The sequence below is a fragment of the Peromyscus eremicus genome, chromosome 6 (assembly GCF_949786415.1).
Source record: "Peromyscus eremicus chromosome 6, PerEre_H2_v1, whole genome shotgun sequence".
Classification (NCBI taxonomy): domain Eukaryota; kingdom Metazoa; phylum Chordata; class Mammalia; order Rodentia; family Cricetidae; genus Peromyscus; species Peromyscus eremicus.
The window spans coordinates 26584593-26611869 of NC_081421.1; the positions used below are offsets into that span (position 1 = coordinate 26584593).

The 27277-nt window shown below is 42.0% G+C and overlaps 1 protein-coding gene across 1 annotated transcript in view; it reads left to right on the forward strand.

Moving 5' to 3' along the window:
* The window catches only part of Tnik (TRAF2 and NCK interacting kinase), a 414277-nt gene that overhangs the window by 358401 nt on the left and 28599 nt on the right, over nt 1–27277 (forward strand). Inside the window, exons 19-23 of the mRNA XM_059265292.1 lie at nt 5983–6146; nt 8633–8730; nt 10459–10482; nt 15889–16073; nt 26857–26986. Of these exons, the coding sequence (XP_059121275.1) occupies nt 5983–6146; nt 8633–8730; nt 10459–10482; nt 15889–16073; nt 26857–26986 (601 nt within the window). The remainder of the gene's footprint in view (nt 1–5982; nt 6147–8632; nt 8731–10458; nt 10483–15888; nt 16074–26856; nt 26987–27277) is intronic.

A 27277-nucleotide genomic window follows, 5' to 3' on the forward strand; every position in this document is an offset into this window, starting at 1 on the left:
TCCAGGGATTAAGCTCAGGCTGCCATGATTGGGCAGCAAGTGTCTCTACCCACTGAGCCATCTTGCCAGCTAGCATTACAAATATTAACTATTTAAATCAGCTAGCGATTCCAAAGCAAGGCTTTTCATCAGCCTCATTTTATAGATGGAAAGCTGAAGTAAACAAAACAAATTGCCCAGTGTGTCAAAAGAAGAAGTGCTTGGACTGGGATTTGAACTCTGGTCGTCTGCCTCGGGAACTCTTGCCTCTGTGATTGACAGGGCACTGTTTTGTCTCTGCCTTTCTCACCCTGTAATTTATAGGTCTGTTAGCAGTCCCTCCTAACCTTGAAGGCACTGCTCTCCACCCTGTTGCACTATCCTTTAAAAGGTGGGAGCCTGTGGAACTTCCTTGCATCCCCCAGTGCTTCCCCACTCCTCTAGGAACCGTGCCATCTCATACTTTGACAGCTCCCTCTAGGGGTGGAGGTGGGCGGGGGCACAGTTTCCTACCCAGGAAATTGGGTATTGCTTAAGCTCAAACTCCACAGGCAGGGCCCACCTGCTCCTGGATGCCAATGGCCTCACCTATGAGGGTGGTCAGGAGAGCTTAAAGGAAGGTTGTAGTTGATTTTGTAAAAATATTGCTATTTTCAAACTTCTAGGCACTTTAATATTTCACTTTGATCCATGTGTTCTTTTTTAACCAAATTAAAATTTGCTCAAACAAGTACTTTTGAAATATGAAAAGATTTAAACTGTCAGAAACACCCAGTCTAAAAAAACCAATGACTAAATGTTTAGTCCCAGAAAATAATTCCCTGCCCCATCCCAAACATATCTTCTTAGGACTAGTTTTTTCTTATTGGCCATGTTATCAAAGAACAAAGTAAAGAGAATTTTGGCAGTCAGCCAGTTAATTAAAGACTTGGCCCAACACTTTGGATACAAAAATCACTTTGTAATCCTCATTTTCTGTTTTGACTTTTTATACAGTTCAAGTAGATAGAAAATTGCCACATATTCTTTCAATGTTATCTTATAGAGCAAACATCTTTGTTTGCTGGATAGAAAAAGTGTGAACTAAAAGTTAGCATTTAAAGAAATGTTTTAGGAATTTTTAAAGTTTCTGCATGCTTGGATGCAAATAGTCTTAGTTAATATGTGAACAAGGGAAACCTGTTAGTTAGTAGAATTCTGAAGCTGAACCTCTCTCTATGTGCATTTATTTCAGATCCCTCAGCCCATAAGGCAGATCATACATATATAATAAGGAATAAAAAATATCATATGGCATTTTCTCACATTACTCATATTTTTAAGAAAAGGGAAGTAAGGTAGAAAAGACATTAAGTTCCCTTATTTCTCTGTGTGGTGATAGAGACACTAAATATTTCTTTTAGTGTTCAGCGACAAGAATGAAGGCCAGCACCTGTGACGGGGAGCTGGAGTAGAGAGGACTTATGCTAATGAGCTCCAAGGCAGGAAGTTAATGCTCATGGGATCTAATTAGCCTCACACAGGAAGAAGCTCTGAGTTTCGTCAAAGATGCATGTGCATCCCAGACAGTTCTGCAAACAGCCAAGACCCCTAACATGCCCACAGCCTTCGTCTGTCTGTCCATGCTTTTCTCCTAACCAGGCACGCACACTGGGCCCATCATGGGAGGTGGGCAGCAGACCTTAACAGCTAATGCTGTCCAACCATGCTTCTCTTCGGTCCAGCTGACTTTCTGTTTCCTACCACAGACTTGGTGAACTGCCCTGCTGGCCTCTGCTTAACATCCGTCCATATGACAGGCACAAGAAAGACACCAGCTTTTGTCACCATGCAGGCTATATCCAGACTTTCTAATACTATACCAAATCCCAGTAGGCCTCACTCCTTTACAACACCACCCACGACCCCTTGGTGTGTGTGAATTTCCCCAAACACCAATGGGATGTATAGTCTCTTTTCACATTACTTCTGGAGTTGCTATTAACTGTTAACTCTTGTCTCTGTCACATACATCTTGTTGCCATGGTGATAGTGTCACTTGACAGGACACCTCCTGGCCTGACCTTCTCCAGCCCTCATCTTGATCCAATAAGACTCAATTTAGATGTGATTCAACAAGAATTTGACTGAGGCATCAAAGGAAAGGTAAATAGAGCAAGTAACAGAATACTGTCACAACACCACAGCCACCTTCGAGGACATCTCAGAGCATGTACTCCACCATTCTCACAATATTTCCCTAGTACAAAGAAGATGACATCATTATTCCACAAAATCTAGCAGTATAAGAAACTTTAGTGCAACCCACCACTCTTGGTCTATAATATATTTGATTAGTAATAAAATTAAGAAACAATTTAGTAATTTATTAATAATTTCCGGACCACCACTGTTTCATAAAAGGGAGCAGTGGGGAAGAAGCTATTATTTGAGGATTAGAGACCATTGTTTTCTATGAAAAATAACAAATTTACCATGTAAGATACTTAGGAAGGAGTATTGATCATTTTGAGTATTTTCTAATTTAGGGGTATTTGCACATGAGACCCAAGTTTATTTCGACCCCTTAGATACAAACAGTTCTCACAAAAACAGTTATGTTCCATTAAAGAGTGCCATTATTATAGCAAGAATTCTTGATTTTCATGAGCTTCATCAACAGTCACTCTGCAGTTAGTTGGCTTTACTGTTGAGTTGAAATAGCGCCCACTTCCCACAAATGCCTTAAGAATAAATGTTGTCATAAATTCTAAATTCATATCATCAAAATTGATCAGTTGTGAGGCATGATTATTTTTACATATATTTGCCACTGAAGTTACACATGGTTGCTAGCCACTTTGACTCAGCCATGAATTGGGCAGACATATCACCACAAAGCAAGATGTGTCTTACAAGCATGTATGAAAATGCCAAAATGAGGCCCATTACTTTTGTGTGCTATCTTTTTAAAAATGCACTAACAAAAAAATTGTATGTGCTACTTTTGCTTACAAAACTAGACATTTTGTGGCAAGGTCATCGGTAGGGTATGCTACAAATGCCTCAGCATGAAGACCGTGTTATTTTCAACTCTACATGGAACACATCTGGGACCCGACACATGGCCCAAAACCTGGTGCACAAGGTACTCTTGAGCCGGTCAGAGCGGAAGAAAGCATCATAGTTCACTTGAGGCAACACATCCTGCATCAGCACGCTGCATTGCAACGTCCCCTTCACAAAAACGTTCAGGGCCTTTAGAGAACTAGAGCTGCTGGAAATGAGGGAGACGGGGCTCGATCGGTTTCCCCTCTCAGCAAATGGCTGGCAACAGGCTGGAGCTTTGACTCTCACGTATCACTCATTATCCCTGCCCAGAACTGTACAAATCTAATGGGCAAATGAAGAGAGGTCTTAATTATCAACCCAAAGGGAAAAACATTACAGAAGCTCAGAATGCTGTTTATTATTAACAAAATCATAAAACCTTCCACAGCTGCCTCCACCACCATTGCCAGAAGGTTCTCTCTTCCCTCCTCATGTGCCGTCATGGGGTGACGGGGTAGGCATCCTCCATGTTTACCCATCATCCTGTCTTTCACTGCAGGGTAAGCAGCAATGGAAAGATCTGTGTGCCTAGCGAGATTCACAGAGGACATGCACTGTGTCCTGTCACTGTTCTGTCTCAGCTGCCTGATCACTCCTACCATGATAACACTGAGGGAGTGAACAAATGCTGCTCTTTGTGGTCAATAAGATAAACTCGAGGGCCTGAAGAGATGGCTCGGCCATTAAGAACACTTGCCTGTAGCTAGAGTTTTCCTGCCTGGCCCACAGTCAGGACAAATCTCTCTCACCTGCCAGTCCCACAGCCACTCAGACCCGACCAAGTAAACACAGAGACTTATATTGGTTACAAACTGTATGGCCGTGGCAGGCTTCTTGCTAACTGTTCTTACAGCTTAAATTAATCCATTTCCATTAATCTATACCTTGCCACGTGGCTCGTGGCTTACTGGCATCTTCACATGCTGTTTGTCATCTTGGCGGCTGGCAGTGTCTCTCCAACTCAGCCTTCCACTTCCCAGCTTTATTCTCCTCCTTGTCCCACCTACACTTCCTGCCTAGCCACTGGCCAATCAGTGTTTTATTTATTGACCAATCAGCAACACATTTGACATACAGAACATCCCACAGCACTTGCCATTCTTACAGAGCACCAGAGTTTAACTCCCAGAATCCACATCAGGTATTTTACAACCACCTGTAACTTCAGCTGCAGGGTGTTTGACACCTACTTCTGGTCACCAGTCACACACACACACACACACACACACACACACACACACATACACACAAAAATTCAGAGAAAAAAATGATCACATAGTGAAAATTGCTAAGACTGTTATATATCTGCATATACATGTGTTCACAGAATTCATGAGCTTTCAACCAAGAATTCCAAAACTAGAAAAGAGAGTTGAGCTTCAGTGTGCAGACAGATGGTTAGTTCTGTGTTACTTGTCACAGAAATGTGTTGGAAGCCCCATAAATGACTAACACTAGAGGAATGACCGAACAAATTTGTCTATATGATGGGTTATTTTGCAGCTAGCACTTTTCAGAGCATAATAAAGTGCTCACCATACAGTGTTAGGAAGCAAAAAGTAAGAGATAAAATTGAACATTTGATAATTTGCCAAACAGTAAAATATGGTTGACTGTTTCCTAGCTTGGGAATTGTATGTGTTGTTCCTCATTTTTCCTTTTCATACATTTCAAGTTGTCTACAATGAATACCGGAAGAGCTATTTAAAGGAAAGTTCCTCTTAGGGCTCCTTATCTGAGAGCTGGTACTTTTAGTGTGTTGACCCAAGAATTGCATTTGGAGTTCATCCTCCACCCTTCCAGCGTCTACCTTTCTGGCATCTCCCCTTTCCAGCATCTACCCTTCCAGAGTCTGGCCATAGCTCCACCAGGAAGGCATAGTTTCCACCTTCCCTTGACCCCTTTGCTTCAGGATCTCAGAAGTCTCTACCAATAACAAGTCACCTACAGCCTTATTAATGTATACAAAATTTAAATTACATATATTTATATTTACCATGTGATAATTTGATGGATGTATAAATTGTGATGTGAGCTCAAATAGTTACCATTTTTTGTGATGAGAACATTTAGGATCTACTTCAAAGCTATTTGTGGTGCTGCAGTAATCTATACAATGAGATCTTTTCTCAAAAGAAATTCTACTTTCATCATACATATTAAATAAAGGCACCACAGTATACAATAGATCTCAAAAGCTTGTTTATCCTGTCTAACTGAAACCTTTTTTGCTTAACATCTCATTGTCCCCACACCAAACCTTACAGCTGCTAATAATCCACACTCTACTCTCTGCTACTCTGAATTGTGCCTATCCATACATAAGTGAGATCATACAGTGCATGTCTTCTTGTGGGCTTGCATATGTGTAGAATATATGTGCCATATATATGTGATATATATATATATATATATATATATATATATCTCATATTTTCTTTATCCATTTGCTCATCAATGGATATATACTGATTCTATCTTTTGCTGCTATAAATAATGCAACAGTGAATGCATCCATCTTTTCAACACAGTGACCTCATTTCCTCTAGATATATACAGAAGCAGAATTATTGGGTCATATTGTAGCTCTGTTTGTAATTCTTGGAGGAATCACCATAACATTTTCCATAATGGCTACCCTAATTTGCATCCTACCAACAGAGGACGACGAGGTTATCCTTCTCAGCATCCTCAGCAGCAATGGCTATCATTCCTCTTTTTGAGAAAAACATTTTAATAAGTGTAAGGTGATGCTGAGCATTTTATGTACAGGTTGTTTTTTCTAATGTCTCTTTGGGTCCTTAGCTCATCTTTAAAATCTGGTTATTTATTTTCTTGCTACTGAGTTGTTAAGCGAGTGCCCTGTATATTTTGGATGTTGACCTGTAGCCATGTGTTCTGCTGTCCATGCAGCAATCCTGATCTCCGCAGAACAGAGCCCATCCTGGAGAGCCCCCTGCAGAGGACCAGCAGTGGCAGTTCCTCCAGCTCCAGCACTCCCAGCTCCCAGCCCAGCTCCCAAGGAGGCTCTCAGCCTGGGTCACAAGCAGGATCTAGTGAACGAACCAGAGTTCGGGGTAAGTGTTCTCCTAACTGTCCCCGTACTCTTATGCCTAGGAGGAAAGCCACAGACAGAAAGGAGTGGCTACTTCCTAACTCTGGCAGCAGGGGGGTCTCATGCTTGTATCTCCTGAAGGGTCTGGGCTACTGTCCCTAACTGTGCATAGTCATCCAAGTGTGAACAACAGACCTGTCTACTTTGAGCTTCCAGTGTTCTCCAGGCAGATATCCAGTAGCAGTCCTATTGCAAAATGTGGTAACTGTCCAGTTCCCCAAATGTCCATTTCCATTTGATTCCTCCTTTTCAGTCTTGTGCACCCCACTCTCTTGTTCCCAAGGTGCCAGACATCCCTTCAGATTCAAGCTTCATAATATTAGGTATTTCTCAAAATGAAATTTCCTAAAAGCCAATATAAAATAAATACACGAGAGAGAAGAAAATACCTTTGCCTTGAAGACATATGTTTAATTCTTCTGGTTGTTCCCATTCGATAAATAAAAACTCGAGCCTAATGTTTAGTTCAAAGCATTTGTCATTGCTTAGTTTTCACTAATGAAGAAACCTGTGGAAAGACTATAGTACAATTAATTAATACCTAGCAAAACCCTCTTCTAACTAGTCCAAATTTGCTCTTTTTTGAGTCACTTCTGCAGAGGGTAAATTTGCTCACCAGACACTCTGAAGTACTTTTTGATAAATACTAATATGCTGGTAAATCACTCTCCCTTAAGAAAATCACCAGTTCCTTAGTGGCCCCTTTAGTAGACACAACCATAATTTGCCTCCTCTATTAATCTTCTAGGTGTCAATTAAGTAAAATCTCTGTATATCCAATTTGATTAGGCTTCAGATCTGACATGTGACACCCATGACTGTGAGCTAAGACGTTGGTTGGCCCACCACTGACTCAGTATTCCTCTGACATCAGTGGCCTGTACCAGAGCGCCATGTGTCTTTACAGCACTGATCCAGACAGAGATGTTCTTACCCTAGAAAACTGCCGTTCCATCAACTTGTTTTCTCTTCATTGGAGTCTTTGCATCCTTAGAGAAAATCATAAAGAAAACCAGGATTGCACATACCATGTTAATTCTAGTTCAGGCTTAACTCTTATATTCTTTCCTTCATCCTCTACTTTTCTGGTTACAAGTAACCTCTGCCAGAGAAAGGCCACTTTCAAAACAAACAAGAGATGTCGAGCTTTCCTGCTGCTCCACATATGTCATAAATGGCATGGCAGCTCTCACTCTGTGGCTGCAGGGAGCCTCCCCATCCTAAGAGATGCCAACCTTTCCTGCTGCTCCACATATGTCATAAATGACACGGCAGCTCTCACTCTGTGGCTGCAGGGAGCCTCCCCATCCTTGCGCCACAACTCTGTTCTTGCCCTTCACCTTTATCTTCAACACCTTCCTGATCCTGCATCATTCTCTGTTGTTGTTTGTTTCTGCTCTTTGGGGGGTCCGCCACCCAGCTCCCAAATAACTCACACACAGAAGCTTATTCTTAATTATAAAGGCCCGGCCTGAGGTTGGCTTGTTTCTTGCCAGCTTTTCTTAACTTTAAATTATCTGAACTATCTTTTGCCTGTGGGCTTTTCCTTTTCTATTCCTGTATCCCTTTCTTTGTTTCTTACTCTGTGGCTGGCTGGGTGGCTGGGTGGCTAGGTGGCTGGGTGGCTGGGTGGCTGGCCTCTGGAGTCCTCCTCTACTTGTTCTCTTGCTCCTTCTCCCTTTCTTCCAGATTTCTCCTTCTGTATCTTCTCTCTGCCTGTCAGCCCCGCCTACCCTTTCTCCTGCCTCGCCATTGGCCGTTCAGTTCTTTATTAGACCATCAAGTGTTTTAGACAGGCACAGTAACACAGCTTCACAGAGTTAAACACGTGCAACGTAAACAAAAGTAACACACCTTAAAATAATATTCCACAACAATTCTTTCTTCCTTAAAGATCTCAGACACTTCTCAGCCCCCTTTTAAACTTGTTCTATCAAATAAAACTCTTTTTATTCTTCATAAACTTCAATCCAAATAACCTGTTCTGAAGAATAGATAGTAAAAGAAGAAAACAAGCCTAAAATTTTAATTTATAAGCTCATTTGAAATAATGATTAGGAAGACTTTTAAAATTCAGGAAGAATCCCAACTAAATCCATGACTTCATTGTCACCTTGAGCTTGGTGTGTCTCTGCTCATCTGGAGAATGAGAAAATGGTGCTGCACCATTGGGTTGGAACAGGGATTAATTGCAATAATCGACAGAGAAAGTGTCCGGTGCTGTGCCTCATACACGGTCAGCACTTGGTAGTGACTGCAGGTTTTCATTTTCACTGTTGACTTCTAGGTTTCAGGCCTCAGTTGTCTGGTTTTTGAGCATTTGTTGTTTTTCCATTGGTGTCCATGGATTTGCCTAGTGAGTAGTCCTTCCGGAGTCACTCACTCAGAATGTGGAGCAGCCTCTTCTAATGCATATCCTGTCTTTCCTGTCCCTGTTCTTTTCTCTAGCCAACAGTAAGTCAGAAGGATCGCCTGTGCTCCCCCACGAGCCCACCAAGGTGAAACCTGAAGAATCCAGAGACATCACCCGGCCCAGTCGGCCAGCTGTGAGTGATTTTCTTCCTAAGAATTTCTATGTCTTTCCTACCTGAGAAAAGAAAAGAAGAGAAGAAAATACCTTTGCCTTAAAGACATATGGTTGATTCTTCTGGTTGTTCCCATTAGATAAATAAAAACTAGAGCCTAATTTTAGATAAGGTAGTTAGGGCTACATTCATGACTCAAAGCAAAAAACCGAGGATAACTAGGAACACTGTATGCTAGAAGCATCTAGAAGGAAGTCATACCTGATGGGGTGGGGGACTGAACAGATCTTGGGCTGCTTCCACTGACTTTGGACCTCCAGAAACAAAGACATGGTTGCAGGGTGGGCATAACATGGTGGTCATAACAACAGGCAGTCATAACAACAGGTAGTCATAGGTGGTCATATAACCTTTTAGAACAAAGGTAGGTTTGCAAGATGGTAGATGGTTATTAACACTTTTTGAAACACAGACATGATTGCCATTCCTGGAACACGCAATACAGAACCATTTGTAGTTAAGGTTACAGGTGGGGCATAGCCCAATCCTTGAGAAACAGATTTAATCATAAACAGGAATGAGCCTAGTTGTCTTTACTATAAGATGGCTTTCGAGCCTAAGATGGAGGCAGGCTGGTTCTTCACTACTTGTCATGCCTTATGGACTAGTCTTTTCTGGACCAAAACTTAATAAGTATGATGTGACACAGACTTGAAATCCAGAGTCATTGCTGGAATGTGAAGGCCCCAAGTGTATAAATTGAGGGCTGACTGCTCCGAGGTATGTTTCTATTGTAGATATGAGGAGAGTACAGCCAGAGGCGTCTGGAAGAGTCCAGAGCAGGGAGAGAAGTGGTACACTGCACATGGCCAGCAGAGTGGACCGGGCCCTGAGAGGAGGGCGGGGGAGAGTGATGGAGGAGGACAAGGAGTGCAGGCAGAGGACCCCAAGAGCGAGGAGCAGGAGGGCAGCCGAGAGGGAAAGACCAGAGCACCTGGTGGAAACGGCAGGGTTCTGTGGGAATGAGAAGCCAGAGGAAGGGAAGCCCGGAGCTGGAGAAGTTAGGGCTAGGACAGGGTGAGAAGAGCTGAGAAGAGCCACAGGGAGTTGTGATGATAAGGGAGCCTGGAGGCCAGCATGCTGATAGGCACCATAGAGAGCCATTTGTCCCCTCTGGCTGCTTTGGTAGAGGTGCCAGAGTTTAGGGTGTGCAGTTTCCTTTGGACCTGACACCAAGAAGCTTGAGAGAAAGACTGTGGGATGGGAATGTAGTTAAGTTCTCATTCTGCTCACATGAAGCCCTGGATTCAATCCCCAGCACTGCAGAAACCAGGCATGATGGGACACGCCTTTAATACCAGTATGTAAGGCAATCAGAAGTTCAAAGTCATCTTTGGCTGAATAATGAGTTCAAGGCCAGTCTAGGATACATGAAATATTGTCTCAAATAAGTAAACCCTAAAACTAAAGGAAGAAAAAAGAGCATGCTGGCTGAAAGTAGAAAATTAATCTGGACATTCTGAGATGCTGTTCTGGGAATGAATGTCACCTTCACCTACTGCCTCCTTCATCTGAAAGTAAGGAGGATGCTAAGTAATAATGAAGGAATGTGCATGGTCTGGCTTGAACTTCTCTTTGCTTGTTTGTGTGAGTTTTCTACTAACCATGCCCATGTTGTATCTAACGTGCTTCTTTTCTTCCGGCCTTCCCTGCCTGTGGACTCTCTGGACTGGTTTCATCTTGTCACAGAGCTATAAGAAAGCTATAGATGAGGTCAGTACCACCTTTTCTTGGTCATGCTTTCACAAGATGTGAATATTAAACCCATTTCCTGATGTGGACATACAGAAAAGAGGCCAGTGGGATTGTGGACAGCCCTCTTATATACAGCATTGTTTGGGGGGGGAGAGCCCCTTCACCAGAGCCAGCCTGAGACCCTCAGATGTACCCATAGAAAGCTTTAGGGTCCTTCACTAAGCAAAAACATTGCTTTCCCAATATCCCACCTAGGCACACAGCAGGTACTAGTATTTTGTTAATGGTGTGGTCTCTCCTTCCGGGACCTTCTAATAACAAACCTGTGTTCAGCATCCTTGCTAGGAGATGGCTCTCAGCAGTTTTGCTAACAAAACACAGAGACAGGATTCTAGCACACCCCAAATATCTAGTGTGTGATTTGTGAACAGGAGTTAAAGTGTACTGTTAGATTAATTTTGTGGGGCACTCACAACACCACAAACAACATCAGCCTTAGCTACTGAACCTGGGCGAGCTGAGTGATCTAGGTCCTTATCTGTGGAGACATTTTCCTACTAGAAAAGCACGTGGCTTTGTCCCTCGTAGATAGCTTGCTGAGGACGGCCGCCTCGCTGTTTGTCAGGCCTGCATGAACACAGCGCAGTGGAATGGTTCCACACAGGCAGGCCTCGCAGAGTCCCGGATGCATGGAATGTGAGGCTCACCGTTATGGCTTTGAGGCTGTAGCTCTGCAAAGTACATTTTGTGAAATTATATGGAAAAAGCACTGGCTTCAGGGATCAGCAAGCTACATTTGAAGTTTGGTTCCCCTCAGTGAATGCTGGCTAGGATAAGTCTCATAATCTCAGTCAGTTTTCTGGTCTGTAAAATGGGAATAAAAACATCAACCCGCCTTTACCCACCAATTCTTTAGGGTCCTAGGCTCTGTGTACAAAGGCATTTTTTAAAGTGGAAAGTGCTATGGAAAGCCAATGTAACTGTTCAGATTTGAGCCATAGGCACAGAACGAACTTTGCAAGTAGGGAAATTTGATTCTGTGAAGCTGTTTTTCACCAAAGCTGTGACACCACACCATTCATAGTGATTCAGAAAGTCACTTTCCTGGTTAAGGGGTTGCTGTTTATAAAGTACTGCTCCCCCACATGTCTACAGCATGGGACTGTTTATAGTCACTCTGCACCATGGCCTTGCTTTTCCCTCATAGTGGTGACAAGATGGAGGGACTATCCCAACTTTTTATCAGTCACCCAGAGCAGGTAAAGAAAGAAAATTATTTTGTGGTCCTGGGTACTAGAGATGCCAATAAAGTAGTATTCATATGAACAACTTAAGGGTCCAGACATCGATATGGAGGTGGCTTCTGTGAGGAAAAGAGCTCTCCTCGGTCTCCTCTGGTTAACCCTGGATGTTCCAGGCTTTTTGAAAATCACTTCATTTATTTTGGTCTGCTCTACCACACCGGATAGAGATGAGAGGGTAGACGACGTCATACCAAAATCTCCGGAGCTGTATATCAGAGCCAATGCCCCCAGTCAACGGACAGCTCTGACTCTTGGGTATCCCTGGCCTGGACCACTCAAAACCCAGGAAGATAGTCCTGCCTAACCCGGAAGCTCTTAGCCATGATTGCTGCCCTTCTTTTGTTTAGGAGCTCCTCAGCAAAAATCTGAAGTCAACTGTAGTGGTTACACTTAAAAGTAGGAGACGAAGCTACTGGCAGTGTGGCTACAATAAAGGGGTAGAGCTAAGCATCCTATAACACACGGGGCAGTTCCTCACAGGAAGAGGTCACCTGGGCCCATGTTACAGGAGCCACTGGTGGGAAATCTTGACCTCAGCTTTGCTGCCCATCTCCATTCCTAGGTGTTGATATGACTTGCCTTCTGCAACTGTTTTCTTACTTGGATGACCCAGAATGAAATTCAAATGAGTCTTTAAATGCCTTTTTAAAACGTATTTCTTGTTATTGGTAATTCAGTAGTTTAATTTTTCATAGCAATAAATCCCAAAAAGTAGCCATAAAGTTAACATTACTTTCTACTGCACTATGAAATTTTGCAACACTATTATTTAATATAACTTTTGTAAACACACACCCTTTACATTCCCATAACTGAATGTGTAACATGTAGTCTATGTGCAAACACTGGGGTGTGGGTTAGGTTTTTACTGGGATTTAAAAAACTGAAAAATTCTAAAATCACTTATCTTTATTGAAAAATAAGTAATAATTAGTGAGCTGGACTCTTTTTCCTTCAGATGAGCCTGCTGAGGTTAAGGATGAGCTGGTATCACTCCTTAGCTTTCCTAAAAAGGAGAAAATGTAACACATAAAAGAAAAGCCACATTAAAATTCTCTAACAATACGATGGCTCAACCAGTTGAAGTAAAATTTGAATCAACTATATTATTTCAAAAGAAGACACCTAAATGAGCATATTTTAAAGCAAGACATTACATAATTGTCCGAAGAAACCAGCTCACCAGGATAAAAAGTGAGGTCCTGAGGAAGCTAAGAAATGCTGCACCCGAGACCCTTTGGACGTGAGCCGCCTACGGCCTTCACGTTAGCACTTTAGGGTAGAAGAATGAAGTATTTTGCCATATCTCTCCTTTAGTTAATATGTTCTCAAATATTTTCATGCTAAATAGCACTTTTATTCCCCTTTTTAATGCTTTTTAGCTTCAGGCTTGAGACAGCCAAGCAATAAATTACCATGAAAGGCTCATTAGATAGAGGAAATTGGAATTGTCAGAGAATAAAGTGCATGAAAATGCATCCAAATCCAGCAGTGACAACCCTGCATCATGTCTATTCCTGCAACTTCAATATCATCCAGTTGCTTCATCACGAGCGTACGAGGAACAAAAGTTCAGCTAGCCTCAGAGGCGCCCGGAGTGGGAGATTGATTTTCTTCAGGGGCATCGCTTTTGATTACTCATTATTGCTACCTTGAAATTTTCATTTCTGTCCCACTCTCCAAGCTGTTACCAATTAAACTGAAATAGATTTGCAATTTATTTTTAATGTTTCAGGAAAGAGCTTTTTAATAACACAGAAATAAAAAATTCTGATTAAAACCAAAATTATAAAGCAGGTCATAATTTTAAAGTGTTGATAAATACAATATTTAGGGAAATGTAGGTCATTTTAACAAGTGAAACTTTCTTGAAGTTGTTATTGGGTTATGGACTTACTAAATAATTCTAAATAGATTGGATTTGTTTTCATCTCTTTCTCTTATCTTGTCCTGAACTGTCAGAGATAAGGAAGCCATGCCGGGGAAAAAATGTATCATTAATTTAAATAAGTCATAGTGGTAGTATTATATTTTACTCAGACTTTTTGATAGTAGAAACAAGCTCCTTTAAACCATATTCTCTCTTTAAATTATAATAAAGCATAGTTTTTAATGATAAGTAACATTTTAAATATCAGTTATATTCTTTAATAGTCTTACCTTATAAAAATCTACATATGCGATAAATGTGTCTGATTTGTCATTTTTGCTAGTTTGGAAGCTCACCATGTCCTCTTGCTTTCAGAGTCTTGACAAATCTGTCAACAGTTTGTCCCCATTGTGCCCATCTAGCATGTTCTTCATACTCTTTTTGTGTGATAAAGATGAATGTATCAGCAGCAATCAAGAGGAAATATACAGAAGGGTGAAAGCTGGATGTTAGCCTTTCCTGGTTGGGTGCATTGCCTAAGAAATGAGAAATAAATGTGCATAAAATTCTGTGTGTGTGGAGGATCGCCCCTTTCCTAGGATGTTTTCTCTAAACATTGCGAAGCCTTTTGGATCTGACTCTAGATTCACTTTCACAGACGGCGGAGACTGGGGTTATATGTTTGAGGGAGTCCGCATGTATGGGAAGCCCTAGCAAGTGTGTTTACGAGTAGAATGTGTGGGTGGGATTTCCTGCGACCTCCCCTTCATGGGGCCTTAGTTCAGGACATATTGCTGTCCATTTGAGACATTAAAGGAAACCACTCTGACTCGTTCACTTGACAGCTTGAGTTCTCTAAATTTCAGTGAAGCACTGAAGTGATTGCTCTGTGAGTGTTGGCCTGCCTTGCGGCCACAGCGCACAACACATGGCGTGCGGGGCCTGGACGTGAATTACCATTAACTATGCATGTGTATCAGAGGTTTTCTTCTAATCTGGATCAATGACCAATCATTTATGTCACTGAGATTAATCATACATCAGGTGAATTGGACAAATACATTTCTGGACTGAAATAAAGAGAGAATATGGCCAATTATTTTTTGGGGGAAAAATGTGGGATTTAGTATTTTTCAATGAGTTTCTTTCTCCCTAACTCCCTGTCTCTCGCTGAATGCTCTGATTCCCACATGGGTCCCTAAATAGGGAGAAATGGTAAGACCAATGTCAAATTGCTTTTTCCTCATTTGCATGCTTCGTGCCATGGGCAGTTTAACCCATGCAAAGTAGAGCGGCCATGCTTCTGCAGAACTCCCTCCCTCCGCCTTGCTCTGCAAGCATGTCCATTAAAGGTAGTCAGACGTTCGTTCGGCACACTGTCTTGCACTATGCCTGGTGACTAAGTCCTGCCTCATCACATCCATAAGGCTAAGGTTTCATCACACTCATGGAAAACTGGAAAACTATCTCTTCCTTTGGGTGTTTAAACATTCATTTCAGCATTTCTTGTAAGGGTTTCTGCCAGGTGACTGGAATTTAAAACTTAAAAATGAAACACCTGTTGTTCTGGAAGAGAACTGATTGTTCGTTTGTTTGTCTGTCTGTCTGTCTGTTTGTTGTTCCTCTTGATTAACTTATTCCTGTGGCTCTAAATTTCAGTAGCACTAGGATTTGGGGTGGGCTGTCACTTGATGTGGTACCTTTGTTCTTTGGGGAATGACTTCACACCAAATGAACCTTGGCAACCGCTCTGTTCCACGATCGATGCTCGATTTGGGTCCAGTAGCCCTCACAAGAGAGGAAAGGCCACCGTCAGGGCTTTGGCCAGGAAATCCACAATACTTGGGGAACAAATTTGAATCCCATTTATTTTCCCATTCAACTCTGGGGGTGACCAACCTCACCCTCTCAAAAGAAAACACAATGTTTGTATGTATGCGCATGCACACAGCACGGCACGCACATATATGCACAGTCAGTCCTGGTCTAACACACACATGTGCACAGTCAGTCCCAGTCTAGCTATTGTTTTTGAACCAAGTTTGAATTTATTTCATCTCCTGTCTCTTAGCTTCTCCACACCACAAGCATCATTTTCTTAGTTCCATACGGTAACTGTGTTTGTCACAGTTCTCTACAGAGCTTCTTTCTTTCTTTTTTCTTGTGGCTTAAGCTGGAACAATGACTGGCTGGGAGATACAGCTTTGGTTGTAACTATGCTTCATGTGCTTACAAATTTTTCTTTCGTAGGATCTGACGGCATTAGCCAAAGAATTAAGAGAACTCCGGATTGAAGAAACAAACCGTCCACTGAAGAAAGTGACTGATTACTCCTCCTCCAGTGAGGAGTCGGAGAGCAGTGAGGAGGAAGAGGAAGACGGGGAGAGTGAGACGCACGATGGGACGGTGGCTGTCAGCGACATCCCCAGACTAATGTAAGACACTGTTGTTGTGGTTGTTGTTGTTGTTGTTGTTGTTGTTGTGAGATGGCGTGTACAGGTTGTTCCTGAGCTTGCCCTGAATGTCTGTGCTTGAGCTATCCTCCTGCCTCAGCCTCAGGAGTAGCTGAGACCTACAGCACCATGGCTGGATCTAGACTGTTTCTCAAAGGAAGACCAGGAAGGGAGTGAGTCTCCAAACCAAAGCGTGAGAAATACTAGCTAAATACCAATCACACATAGGGCCCTGACCAAGTGGAGTGGCTTTGGGGAATTGTGTTCTTATTGGAACATAGTTCTATATCTCTCTCCATAGATTGGGTCACCTAGAGCACATAGCGCTTCTAAGCCTGTGGGTGCCCTCCCTGCCCGTTACCATTGGATTTGCTGTTCTTCAGATGGCTCTTTCCTTTTTGTTTTCCTCTCTAAGACAAACAATATGGACAGCAAGACCACTGGCACATGTCTCTCCACCTATAAGCAAGAGAACAAGATCATGGTCAGTGACATTATGAATAGGAGACGCTTACTCTACCTACCACCATGACCACCAATAAGCAAAAATGAATGCACATGGCAACAGGTGTTAGTACCCCAGAGAAATAATCAGGAGGCAAAGAACCACTCAAGGACATTCTAAGTGTTACTATTTTTCACTCTATCCTCTTCAGGGTCTTTTTCATTTGATCCCTTTCCTTTCTTCTGTGAATGTGTATGTATGTACCTACATGTATGTTGATGTTGACATGTGTGCAGTGTGTATGCTATACATATGTTCATGTCTGTATGAGGCCAGAAGTCAACATTGGATGTCATTCTTCAGAGCTGTCCACCTTCTTTTTTGAGACAGGTCCCCTCATTGGCCTGGCGCTCACTGGCCCTCCTGGCTCCACCTCCTCTGTGCCAGGATGACAAGTGTGCCCTGCTGTACCTGGCTTCATGCTTGCCTGGCACACTTCACCTTCTGCACCATCTCCCTGACTCAGTCCTCTCTTCTGTCGCCAGCATCTTCACATGCTCTTGTCAAATTCTTCACATCTTATGTTTGCACACTTTTGTCTCTGTGTACGTCTGCCTAGATTTCCCCAAATCAGACCAGTTTTTACTTTTCTTTCTTCCCTCAGCATGAACAGGAAGCTCAGTGAGTTTTGTTCATTGGAGTGGATTCTTGGGTTGGTTCTTCACATCCCACTCTTTTTCTGCTTTTCTAACTCCTCCAAAAATAACCATAAGTTGTCACTGCTGCCATAACGTGATGAGCGGTAATGCTGACTTCCCATCTCCACTTTCTTTCCCTCCATTTCTTGGGATTAACTCTCAGTATTGATCACCGGGGCATACTGACTTTACTGAAAAAGGATGTTATCAGATCATAATTATTGTCCTGCTCAATAGACTGGAGAAGGACAGGGGTGGCCAGTGTGCAGAGGATGCCCCCCCAAGCAGTTCTGAGAGGCAAATCCAACAGCCATCATTATCAATCCATGCTTGTGTTGGCTGTCCAATTATTGACAACTATAAAAATGCTAAGATATGACACTTTGAAACAAATTGTGCTAAATTGTCTTTTAATAGCAAATAAAATTGTTCTAGAGGCAAAACTACTAAGCCAGAACATCTCTACAAAACATGCTGATCTTTTCCATTTTGTCTTGACTCAGCATTGTTCAGTTCTTCTAACAGATGCTTAAAGTTCTCTCTAAACACTGGGCATACAACTGCTAGGGTAATAGCTGGTGATGAAATTAAAATATTCCTACAATTCCCACTACATATCAAATACTGTGCTGAGGGTCTTGAGGCATTTGGAGAGCATGAACTTATTTTCTGCCTTCCAAGTTTATATTCTTCTTTAGAGAGATAAATTATACATGGAAGCTATATCTAATCATTTGGGACAACCAAAGATAATTTGTGGAAAAGTATAAAGAATCTTCTAAGCCCCTATCATACTTTGTAACTCTATGAATGATGTTTCCCCTCCACCCTCTAGAGGAGAGTTAAACTTATCCTTCAGGACAAAACGTCCATCTTCTAACATTCCCCAAAACAGGTGGCATTGTGCTTCTCTCTGCCATCTGCTCTCCGCCCCTTTGGAAAGCACCTACCCCCAGCCCCACCTGCTGTGACGAGCCATCCATTCCTGTCCCTTCCTCCCCCTTCTCCAGTGTCACTGTTATTTCCCCAGTAGCCCTAGGTTTGCATGTCATACCTTGAGTCACGACTGCTGCCATGTTTGTCTCCCTCTTTGAACGGTGGCGGTCTCTGAGGATGGAATAGTGGCTTGTCCGTTTCTCTACCCTGAAGACTTGGTTGTGTCTGGAATTGAGCGGCTTTCCAATATTTTCCCAAATTAACCATGACTTAATCACACTGGGTCCTGACCTGAGGTCCAGACCTCAGAGAGCAAGCAAGTCTGTGGCCTGATGCAAAGGAAAGAGAAGCATTCAGTAACCTGAATAATAGTCAGGAAGACAGATAAGAACACAGAGTGGGACTGGGAGCTCCGGCCGAGGGAAGAGTTGAAAAAACCCAGAAGACTGAGCAAGGTATAAATCTGAGGGCTGTGACAGTGGGGGAGAGAATCTGGATTAGAAACACCAGAGCAGTAGTGTACAGGTTAGCACGCAGCCATGGGAACTGTCTGTGTCTTGAGCCAGGGCATTACGTGATCAGTGCTAGGTCTGAGGGAGGGTATTTCCGTGGGACAATTTGGACATACTGGTAAAGACATTCACGGGATCTGTTACTATAACTCTGGTAACAAATGATAAACTGAGGCTCTTGTGGGATCCTTACAATGGAGACAAGACAAGATGTTGTTCTTAAAGACTTAGAAATTTTAGATAGATTGAAATGATTGTCCATTAAAAACTATTAAAAATAGTGTGTGTGTATTTAAAATTTTATATATATATATATATATATATATTCGTATGAGATATATACAGAAAAAAGGCAATAAAGAGAAATAGGTGTGTGTGTGTGTGTGTGTGTGTGTGTGTGTGTGTGTGTGTGTATACCAGTTTGGTCTGAACTATAGATGTATTTTCATGAGCATTAAAAACAGATACAGTCTGTTCTCCTCCAACACAGTGCTTATACACCTTAGAAATTTCATGCTATTAAAACTCCATTACAAAACAGCTACTTACGTACAAATTGAATGCTTTGGGGCTAGTCTCTTTGTACATGTTCTTACCACTTTTATTTTCTTTTGTTAAGATAAACTTTTATGTTTCATGCTATGTATTTTTAGAGGAAATAAAAGTATATTGTACCACAGTTCACTCCTGCAAAGTGCACACAGAGCAAGCTTCTTGGAAATGGAGGCTTTCACACAGGCAACCCTGGATTCCAGCGTTCAAAGAGGAACTTGTCCTAGCACAGCTTCACACTGCTGCCATGTCTTCTGTAACAGTGTACTTGACGTTGGGTTCCCTAACTAGCTGACTGCATTGTGCAGCACCTCATGGGGGGAGGGGGGAGGTATAGAAGAAAATAGCCCTAGAGCATCAGAAACTACCACTGATCTAAGAGTTGTAAGGAACTTTTATTATATGTGTATCACCAAGCATATGATAGACACAGACTATTCTTATAATCAGGCAAAGTAAAAGGTTGATAAGATGGAAGAACCAGGTCAGTTTGCATCCTGTGGAGCAAGCCAAATAGGCGCCCCTTGTGTCAGTGCCCTCCCTGCAGCCCAATCCAGACTTCAGACGGTAAGGCACTGGTTGTGAGTTGACCAGATGGCTCAGTGATTAAGAATCTTCACCACTCTTCCAGAGGGTGGAGTATAGGCCTGATGCCTGCATCCAGTGACTCACTGTAGCCTGTAACTCCAGCTTCTAGGATCCAACACCCTCTCCTGCCCTCCACAGGCACCCACACACATGTGGCATACACTCACAAATATACATAAATGAAAATAATTTTTAATAAAAAGGTAAGTCCAAATGGTGACCATGTAGTCCTAACAGTTCATTTTATCAGTCTCACAATGCCACCTAGATAAAGAAGGCCATATAGCTTTCTTTTTCCTCCTTCTGTTCTCACTAAAACACCATGGTTCGAACCCATTGCCCACTTCCTCAGCTACTACAGTGCTTCTTTGTAAGTCCTTTGCCCTCCTGTGCATTTTCATGCTCTAGGGTGACTGGTCATGCTTTATCCCTAAGTCCCTACAAACCCTTGTATTCCTGCAACCAATGATTGCCCTAACACATTCCAGCCAAACAAAACTGGGGCAGCCATCAAATGCAGTGCCCTTTCCTTGGAGCCGTGATACCCAGCCGATCCCTTTCTTCCTGAATTCCTCCCTTGTATACGCATGGATCTGTAGCACCCCTATGCTCTTGGTGAGGCTAAGCACTTTAGTTGAGGAATCACATGGTCCCAGATTTTCTATCCACTACCCTCTGCCAAACCAAGGACCTTCCAGAAAGCAGGTGCCCCGAAAGCACGTATTAAATTGAATTGAATTGAATTAAATCAGTACCTCCAGGAGCACTTGGACAAATCCAATTAGGGGGAATTATTGTTCCAAACCAGTACTCTAATTACAGGAAATTTCCTGTATTTTTTTCATTTGAATCAATGGTAGGATTTTATTGCTTGTTTTGATTTGATTTGCCTTTCACAATCTTCATAGGATTTTGGATAGCTAAGTTTTCCTACCCAATCTCTATATGAAGAAAAATTACCTCTAGAATGATGGAAAGTTAACACGGTAAGAGGTGATATTTGTTGTTCTAGCCATATCATTTTTGTTTTCGTTTTCTTTCCATTCCTTTATTGTTACAGTAGTTGCAGTTTTATAGGAAAATCAATTGGTAACAGAGTTCATTGTTTCTGCCAGGTCACATCCTCTACACAGTCTCCAGGAAGACTCTCTTACATCCACATTGCATGTGTTCTCTTAGTGAGCAGCCCTGACATGGACTGGCCAGGCTGGCCAAGCCTGCTTAGCTTTCATGGCCTTCTCTCCTACCACGCTGCATTCAGTTGTCACGACTTCCTAGACTCCTCTTGCCTGTGATGGTTTCTCAGACTGTGTTCCTGTTTGGGAACAAGTGTTACAGATTAATTAGGCGCACGGTAGACTGCTCGTCTTTGGGGTTCTGAGGTTGCTTAGGTCGGCGCCTCTTCCCCGCTTCCCTCTTCACTGAAGTAGTCCGTATACGTCTAGGACAGATGCTTGTGTCACAGTTTACATACTCACTGGAAGCCTTTAACATCATTTTAAATTTACTAATTTTTATGTTTTTTTTAGATTTATTGACTTTATTTTACACATATGCATGTTCTGCCTGCTGTATATTTGTGCACTGTGTATGTGCCTGGTGGAAATCAGGGGATTTAGGGATGATTATGAGTTACCATGTGGGCACTGGAAATTGAACCCCAGTCCTCTGAAAAATCTACAAGTACACTTAATTGCTGAGCCGTCTCTCCAGCACCAACCAACCCTGTTTAAGTATATATACCTTAGAATTAATTCTTTGCCCTCTAAAGTCCTATGACTGTCTGAGCAGAATTATTTTGCTTTCCCATACTAACCACTGGATTTTCAAAAATTATGTTGGTACAGCCTAGTGAATCCAGTACCAAAGATGCCCTTTTAGATGTAAGATAACAGAAGTCGGCATTGGTTGCTTAATGCGTTTAACATGCTAATAATTATCTTTATAGCTAGTCACTCATCAATTTACAAAAGACCTATGCTTTGATGCTAATCAAAACCCAGAATAAAATCCCTACTAGGGACACTAAGAAAAGCCTTCCAGTCATGTACTGAATACTCACTAGATGCCTCTTGAATGTCACACTCATCACACAACACCGAGGACATATGCACAGATGAGATCTGATCGCTGAAGGACCACGTGTTGATGTAGTGGTAGAGATGCTCGAGAACTACATGGAAACAGAGTGGGGAGCCATCTGAACTGTCCCCCGTGCTTAAAAATGTGTTGTCTAGGGGAAGGCAGAGGATAAGAACGAAGGGGACTGGGAAACAGATCAGACCTGGACCACTCAGGGTTTTGTCATATGATACGCACAGAAAACAACTGTAAGTTAACGTTGCTAGAGTTAGAAGAGGATAGGATTTGCTTTTAAAGTTCCGTTAGACACAGGGACCCGATGATACCTTTAAAGCTATCGTAAAGATCTTTAACTTTTAACCACAGTTGACAGGGAGCTACTGAATGTTGGAAGAAATAAAAACACAGTCAGTTGTGCAGTGAACTTGAAAGTGAAGACTGCCGTTAATGAAAGAGAGGAAGCCAACCTCATTGAGTCACTTTAAAAGAAGAACAGAAAATACTTGAGATGCGGTTAGGAAGCACAATAGGAAGGCCTGGGTTGAGCATGGGAGAACGAGAGAAGGGGTCAGAGTGAACACAATCAGTCAATGGTTTTAAAGTTACTCATTCAAATGACTACGACCCGAGAAAGGTCATGCCCCCAGCTGCCACCCGGTATATAAATACCCAAGTGGAGGTAGAAAAAGTAAGTGACTGGTCATAATCAAGGCCGTAGATAAGAGAGCATGCTAAAAGATTACACAAAATGAAGCAGAGTCTCAGAGACCCCTTGCAGTTAAGGACAGCCCATGAAGGAAATGGGCACAGAAGAGCAAAGGAAAAGGAAGACCAGAGAAGGGCCAGGAACAGGAAGAATAAGTGAGATAGACTCAGACCTGCTGTGTTAAAACAGGGTCTTCAACTCCTGACTGGGAACTGGGGGCTGTGCTTTGCCCTTTGAAAGGAAATGTGTAGGGAGGTGATTTGAATGTGCAGAGTCTTGGAAATTTCTTGCAATCAAAAGCCACTACATTATGTTGAACACATGGTGGTGTCACGGCACATGCAGAGGCAATTAATATAAGAGGCACAGAACCTAAAAATATATATACAAAATGTTCATAACCAAATGATCCTATGTAGCAGGGCTGTCTGGGCTACCTAAAAGGAGTTGTTTACCATATTGGAAGCAAATTAACTAAGGAATAAATAGATTGCCTTTTATTCCATCTATAGGGAATATTTTTGATTGAGATAATATAAAATATAACTTGAAACAGTCTAAAATTCATAACAGATGAGTCAGTGCTGTCCCAGAAAAGTCAAAGTGTAAAAACTGATTCAAGCAAAAAAATGTAGTCTCAGTTAAAAATGTTTAGCAAATATTAAAATAAACAGTGAGTAATGGTATGCATGGTAATATCTGCTATTGATATTGATATCTGCTAATAATTGACACATAAATCTTTTCAGTAAAATTTAAACCTTTAAAATAGACCCACAAAAATTGGACTTGGTAGAAATGACCAAATAAGCATTTGAAAGAGGATATTGACAAAAGAATTATTGTATTAAGTCTTGCTATGAAATTTACATGATCTAGAAATAGACCAATGATAATTATTTTACTAAAACAATAATTAAGTGAAAAATGGGAAAGGATTAACTAAGTGTATAGGTAATTCATTGAGAGTTTTCCTTGCTAGAAGTAGGTTTTAAAAAGATCTTTTTAATGAAGATGTATCCATATCCATACTTCCTCTAATTAAAATATTTGAATAGAATCAGAATATTGTCAGGAATTTAAGAAGAAATGAGACTCTCAGTGATAACGGAGTACCAACCTGACAGTGGTCCCCAGTCTCAGCCTGAGCTGTGGTAGTAGCAGAGAGTGCCTGATGGGCAGAGGGGAAGACAAGCAACCCCTCCCCTGGAGGCCTTGAGAAACACTTGACGTATTGATCTATTGGGTTCATGGCATCTCCTCTGAACCAAGAGTTTAACTCCCATAGGAAAAGGAGCAGCATAGGTAAGATTAAGTTCCAAAGAGGTGAGAGAAGAGCATTAGTTTTAAGATCTACTTGATTCATTGATCTATTGATAGGCCCCAGATGATCACAGCAAGTTTTAAGATCTACTTGATTCACTGATCTATTGATAGGCCCCAGATGATCACAGCAACAGCTTTCCCATGTCTGGGAACAGTTGATATTCATGGCTCCTTTCTGGAACAGAAAGAATGACATTGAAAGTGAGTTTTTGAATATTATCCCAAACACATCACCCATATTTGAGTTCGTTTAGTCCTTTGTGCCTAGTGAGAAACTTTGAAATGAAAGCCTCACTGTACGTTTTCAAATTGGATTTTAAACGAAGGCCTCACTGTACGTTTTCAGGTCGGGTTTTACTCTCATCTTTTTGCTCCTCCATTTTCCACTGCTGGTGATCGAACTCAGGACTTCAAGCACTCTGCCTAATCCTTAGCTAGAATTCCAGCAGTGTGCCTGCTAGCACAGATCTGGTGTGTTTCTTGGTTCTTAGAGTGAATATTTTATTACATCTTCAAACTATGATCATATTTAAGAAAATACAGATAGGTCTTGGTGGTGGTGGTGGTGGTGGTGGTGGTGGTTTTATTTGTGTTATAATTTGTTTAATTTTTAATTAAAACTTAATTACATCATTTCCCCTCCCTCTTACTTTTCCCATACCCCTCCCCACTCCCTCTTAAACCCATAGCTTCTTTTTCTTGTTAAATATGTGTGTGTGTGTGTGTGTGTGTGTGTGTGTGTGTGTGTGTGTGTGAATTAATGTATGAATACAGCCTTCTGAGTCTGTTTAGTGTTGATTGTATGATGTTTTTAAGGCAGACCACTTGGTATTAGATTTAGGCGATTGATCCCTAGGGAAGACTAATTCTCCCTTTTAGCAGCCATTAATTGCCTGTATTCTTCATCTGGGGTGGTAGGTACCCTGTGAGATTTTCCCATTGACCCTGGCTTGTCAACTGGTGGTGTCTTATTTTATTTTATTTTTGAGACAGGATATCACTATGTAGACCAGTCTAGGTCTTAGACTCACGGACATCATCAGCCTCTTTCTCTTGAATGCTGGGATTAAAGGCATGTGCCACCACACCCAGCAATCACTGACAATTTTTAAACACAAAAAGAATTAAAAGGCTGAAGTGATAAATGTTCTCCAAGAGATACATAATTTATTTTTAAAAACGCATTTAAAATTAATCAATTGCTAAAACAGCAGAGAGAAATCTATAACAATGAAACCCCAAATCTTGAAATCCAGCAACCACAGCATCCGCTTGATTCTCCACTTTCCAAGTTTGTAAACCAGACAATGTGGGCGCAAGAGACACAGAATGCTTAGATTTTGGTCATCTGAGTGAAGCTCAGATGTGATGGTGCTTCCCCTGTTGAGTGCTGGCACTTGCTCTGTGTGGCACACGAAGAGTGCCATTGTTCGTGTATTAGGGATGGTGGCATCAGCTTGTCACCACTCCCTACTGCCTACTGCTCTGTCACCGAATCCCTGGAAGTTCTCCCCTGTGTCTGCTAGCATAAACCTGTGGTTCCTGGGTGACTATGTTGTTACATCCTCGGATTACCGTTCATCTCTGGGAATACATAACACGATCACAAGAAAAGCCTGGGAATAAATGTATGTCATCATAGCCTGAATATAGATATTTTAGGAAAGTACTGAATACTGTGTAAGTTTGACAGACTAGTTCATACGTGAACCAGTTAGCTGCCATTATAAGTAGCACAAATCCTCATTTGTCTAATGATCCGTTTTTGTGCTCTATATTACATACTAGCTGTATACGGCCTATATTGAAATAAAGTGGACACCTACTATTTCATAAACTTCCTATATGTGTGTGATATGAATTTATATACATTATATGAATGTATATGTATATATAATATAAATTTTAATGCTCTTCCCAGAAGCCACAGGTTATCAAATAAAAAGCTCAGTTTGAGACACCTCCCTTCAAGCTGTTGATGAGACCCACCCCCACCCCCACCCCAGACCTTGCCACTGCTCTTGATTCCCACCAGAACTTGATGCTAAGAACCTTTTGCTAAAGGTACTGCACACTTTGATCACAGAACTTGGATAAATAAAGTTGATGCTGACCTGGGTGTGTATCGATAAACAAAAAGACAAGCATGTGTTCTAATGAAGGAGGAAATGAAGAGATTACAGCCTAAAGAACTGAAAATCTCAGGGACCAAGGGATAGTTCAGTCAGTAAAGCGCTCACTGACCAGCCAACCCAGCCTAATTGGTAAGTTCCAGGCCAAAAGAGACCTTGTCTCAGAGGAAGTAGATGACTTTCTTTAGGATAAAACCCAACTCCAGCTCCTCCCACATGATAAGCGTGTGTGTGTGTGTGTGTGTGTGTGTGTGTGTGTGTGTGTGTGTGTGTGTGTATGCACATACAAATCTTAAAGAAATCTGAAAGGAATTGCAAATGACAAGAAGAAGAGTGAAGGCTGGTGGACTGGATGTGAGTCTTGAGATGGTGTTCCATAAAGTATCAGTCTCTCAGAATAAAAATGGAGGAAAGAGGAGCCAGCCAAGAGCCAAGCAGAGGGACTAGCAAGGGCAGAGGTAGGTCAGGGTGCCCATTCGTCACAGAAGGTCCTGGGGCCAGAGGAGTCAGTAGAGCCTCATAACCCTGAATGCTGATTGCATCAATTTTCCTTGGAGAGCACAAATAGGGTACAACATAGGTCAAGATCCTGCAGAAAGAGAAACTCCATCTAGGTGTGTTAATACAGAATATCCTTAAAGTCACTGCAAGTCACACAAATAACGTAAATGGCAAATGTCATGCCATGCGCATTTGCTGTGGGCAGGAAATGGTGTTTACGTTTTATGGGATTCCATTGTAGAATAAGTTTACACCTTGTCTGTGACTACTGTTCCTTCTCATCTCAGACCAACAGGAGCTCCAGGGAGTAACGAGCAGTACAGCGTGGGGATGGTCGGGACGCACGGGCTGGACACTTCGCATGCCGACACCTTTGGCGGCAGTATTTCAAGAGAAGGAACCTTAATGATCAGAGAGGTGAGCTGGTGTAGCAGCGTCACAAGGAAACACAGTCCTTAAGTGCTTTTCCTGGTCAAGCTTTCGAATAGAATCCTTATAGCATATATTGTAAGCGGCTGGCTGGGGAGGCTGGGAACCTGTGCTTCTAAGTGGTTGAGTGATTTTGTCTGCCTTCTCCTTTCCTCTGTCCTCCCGAGTTTCTGCAGAGTGACTTAATTTCATTAGGCCCAATTCTTCAACAGGAACTATGCAAATCAGAGTATAAAATCGGAGCCCGAGGACATAAAACTGGAAAACGCAGATGTTCCG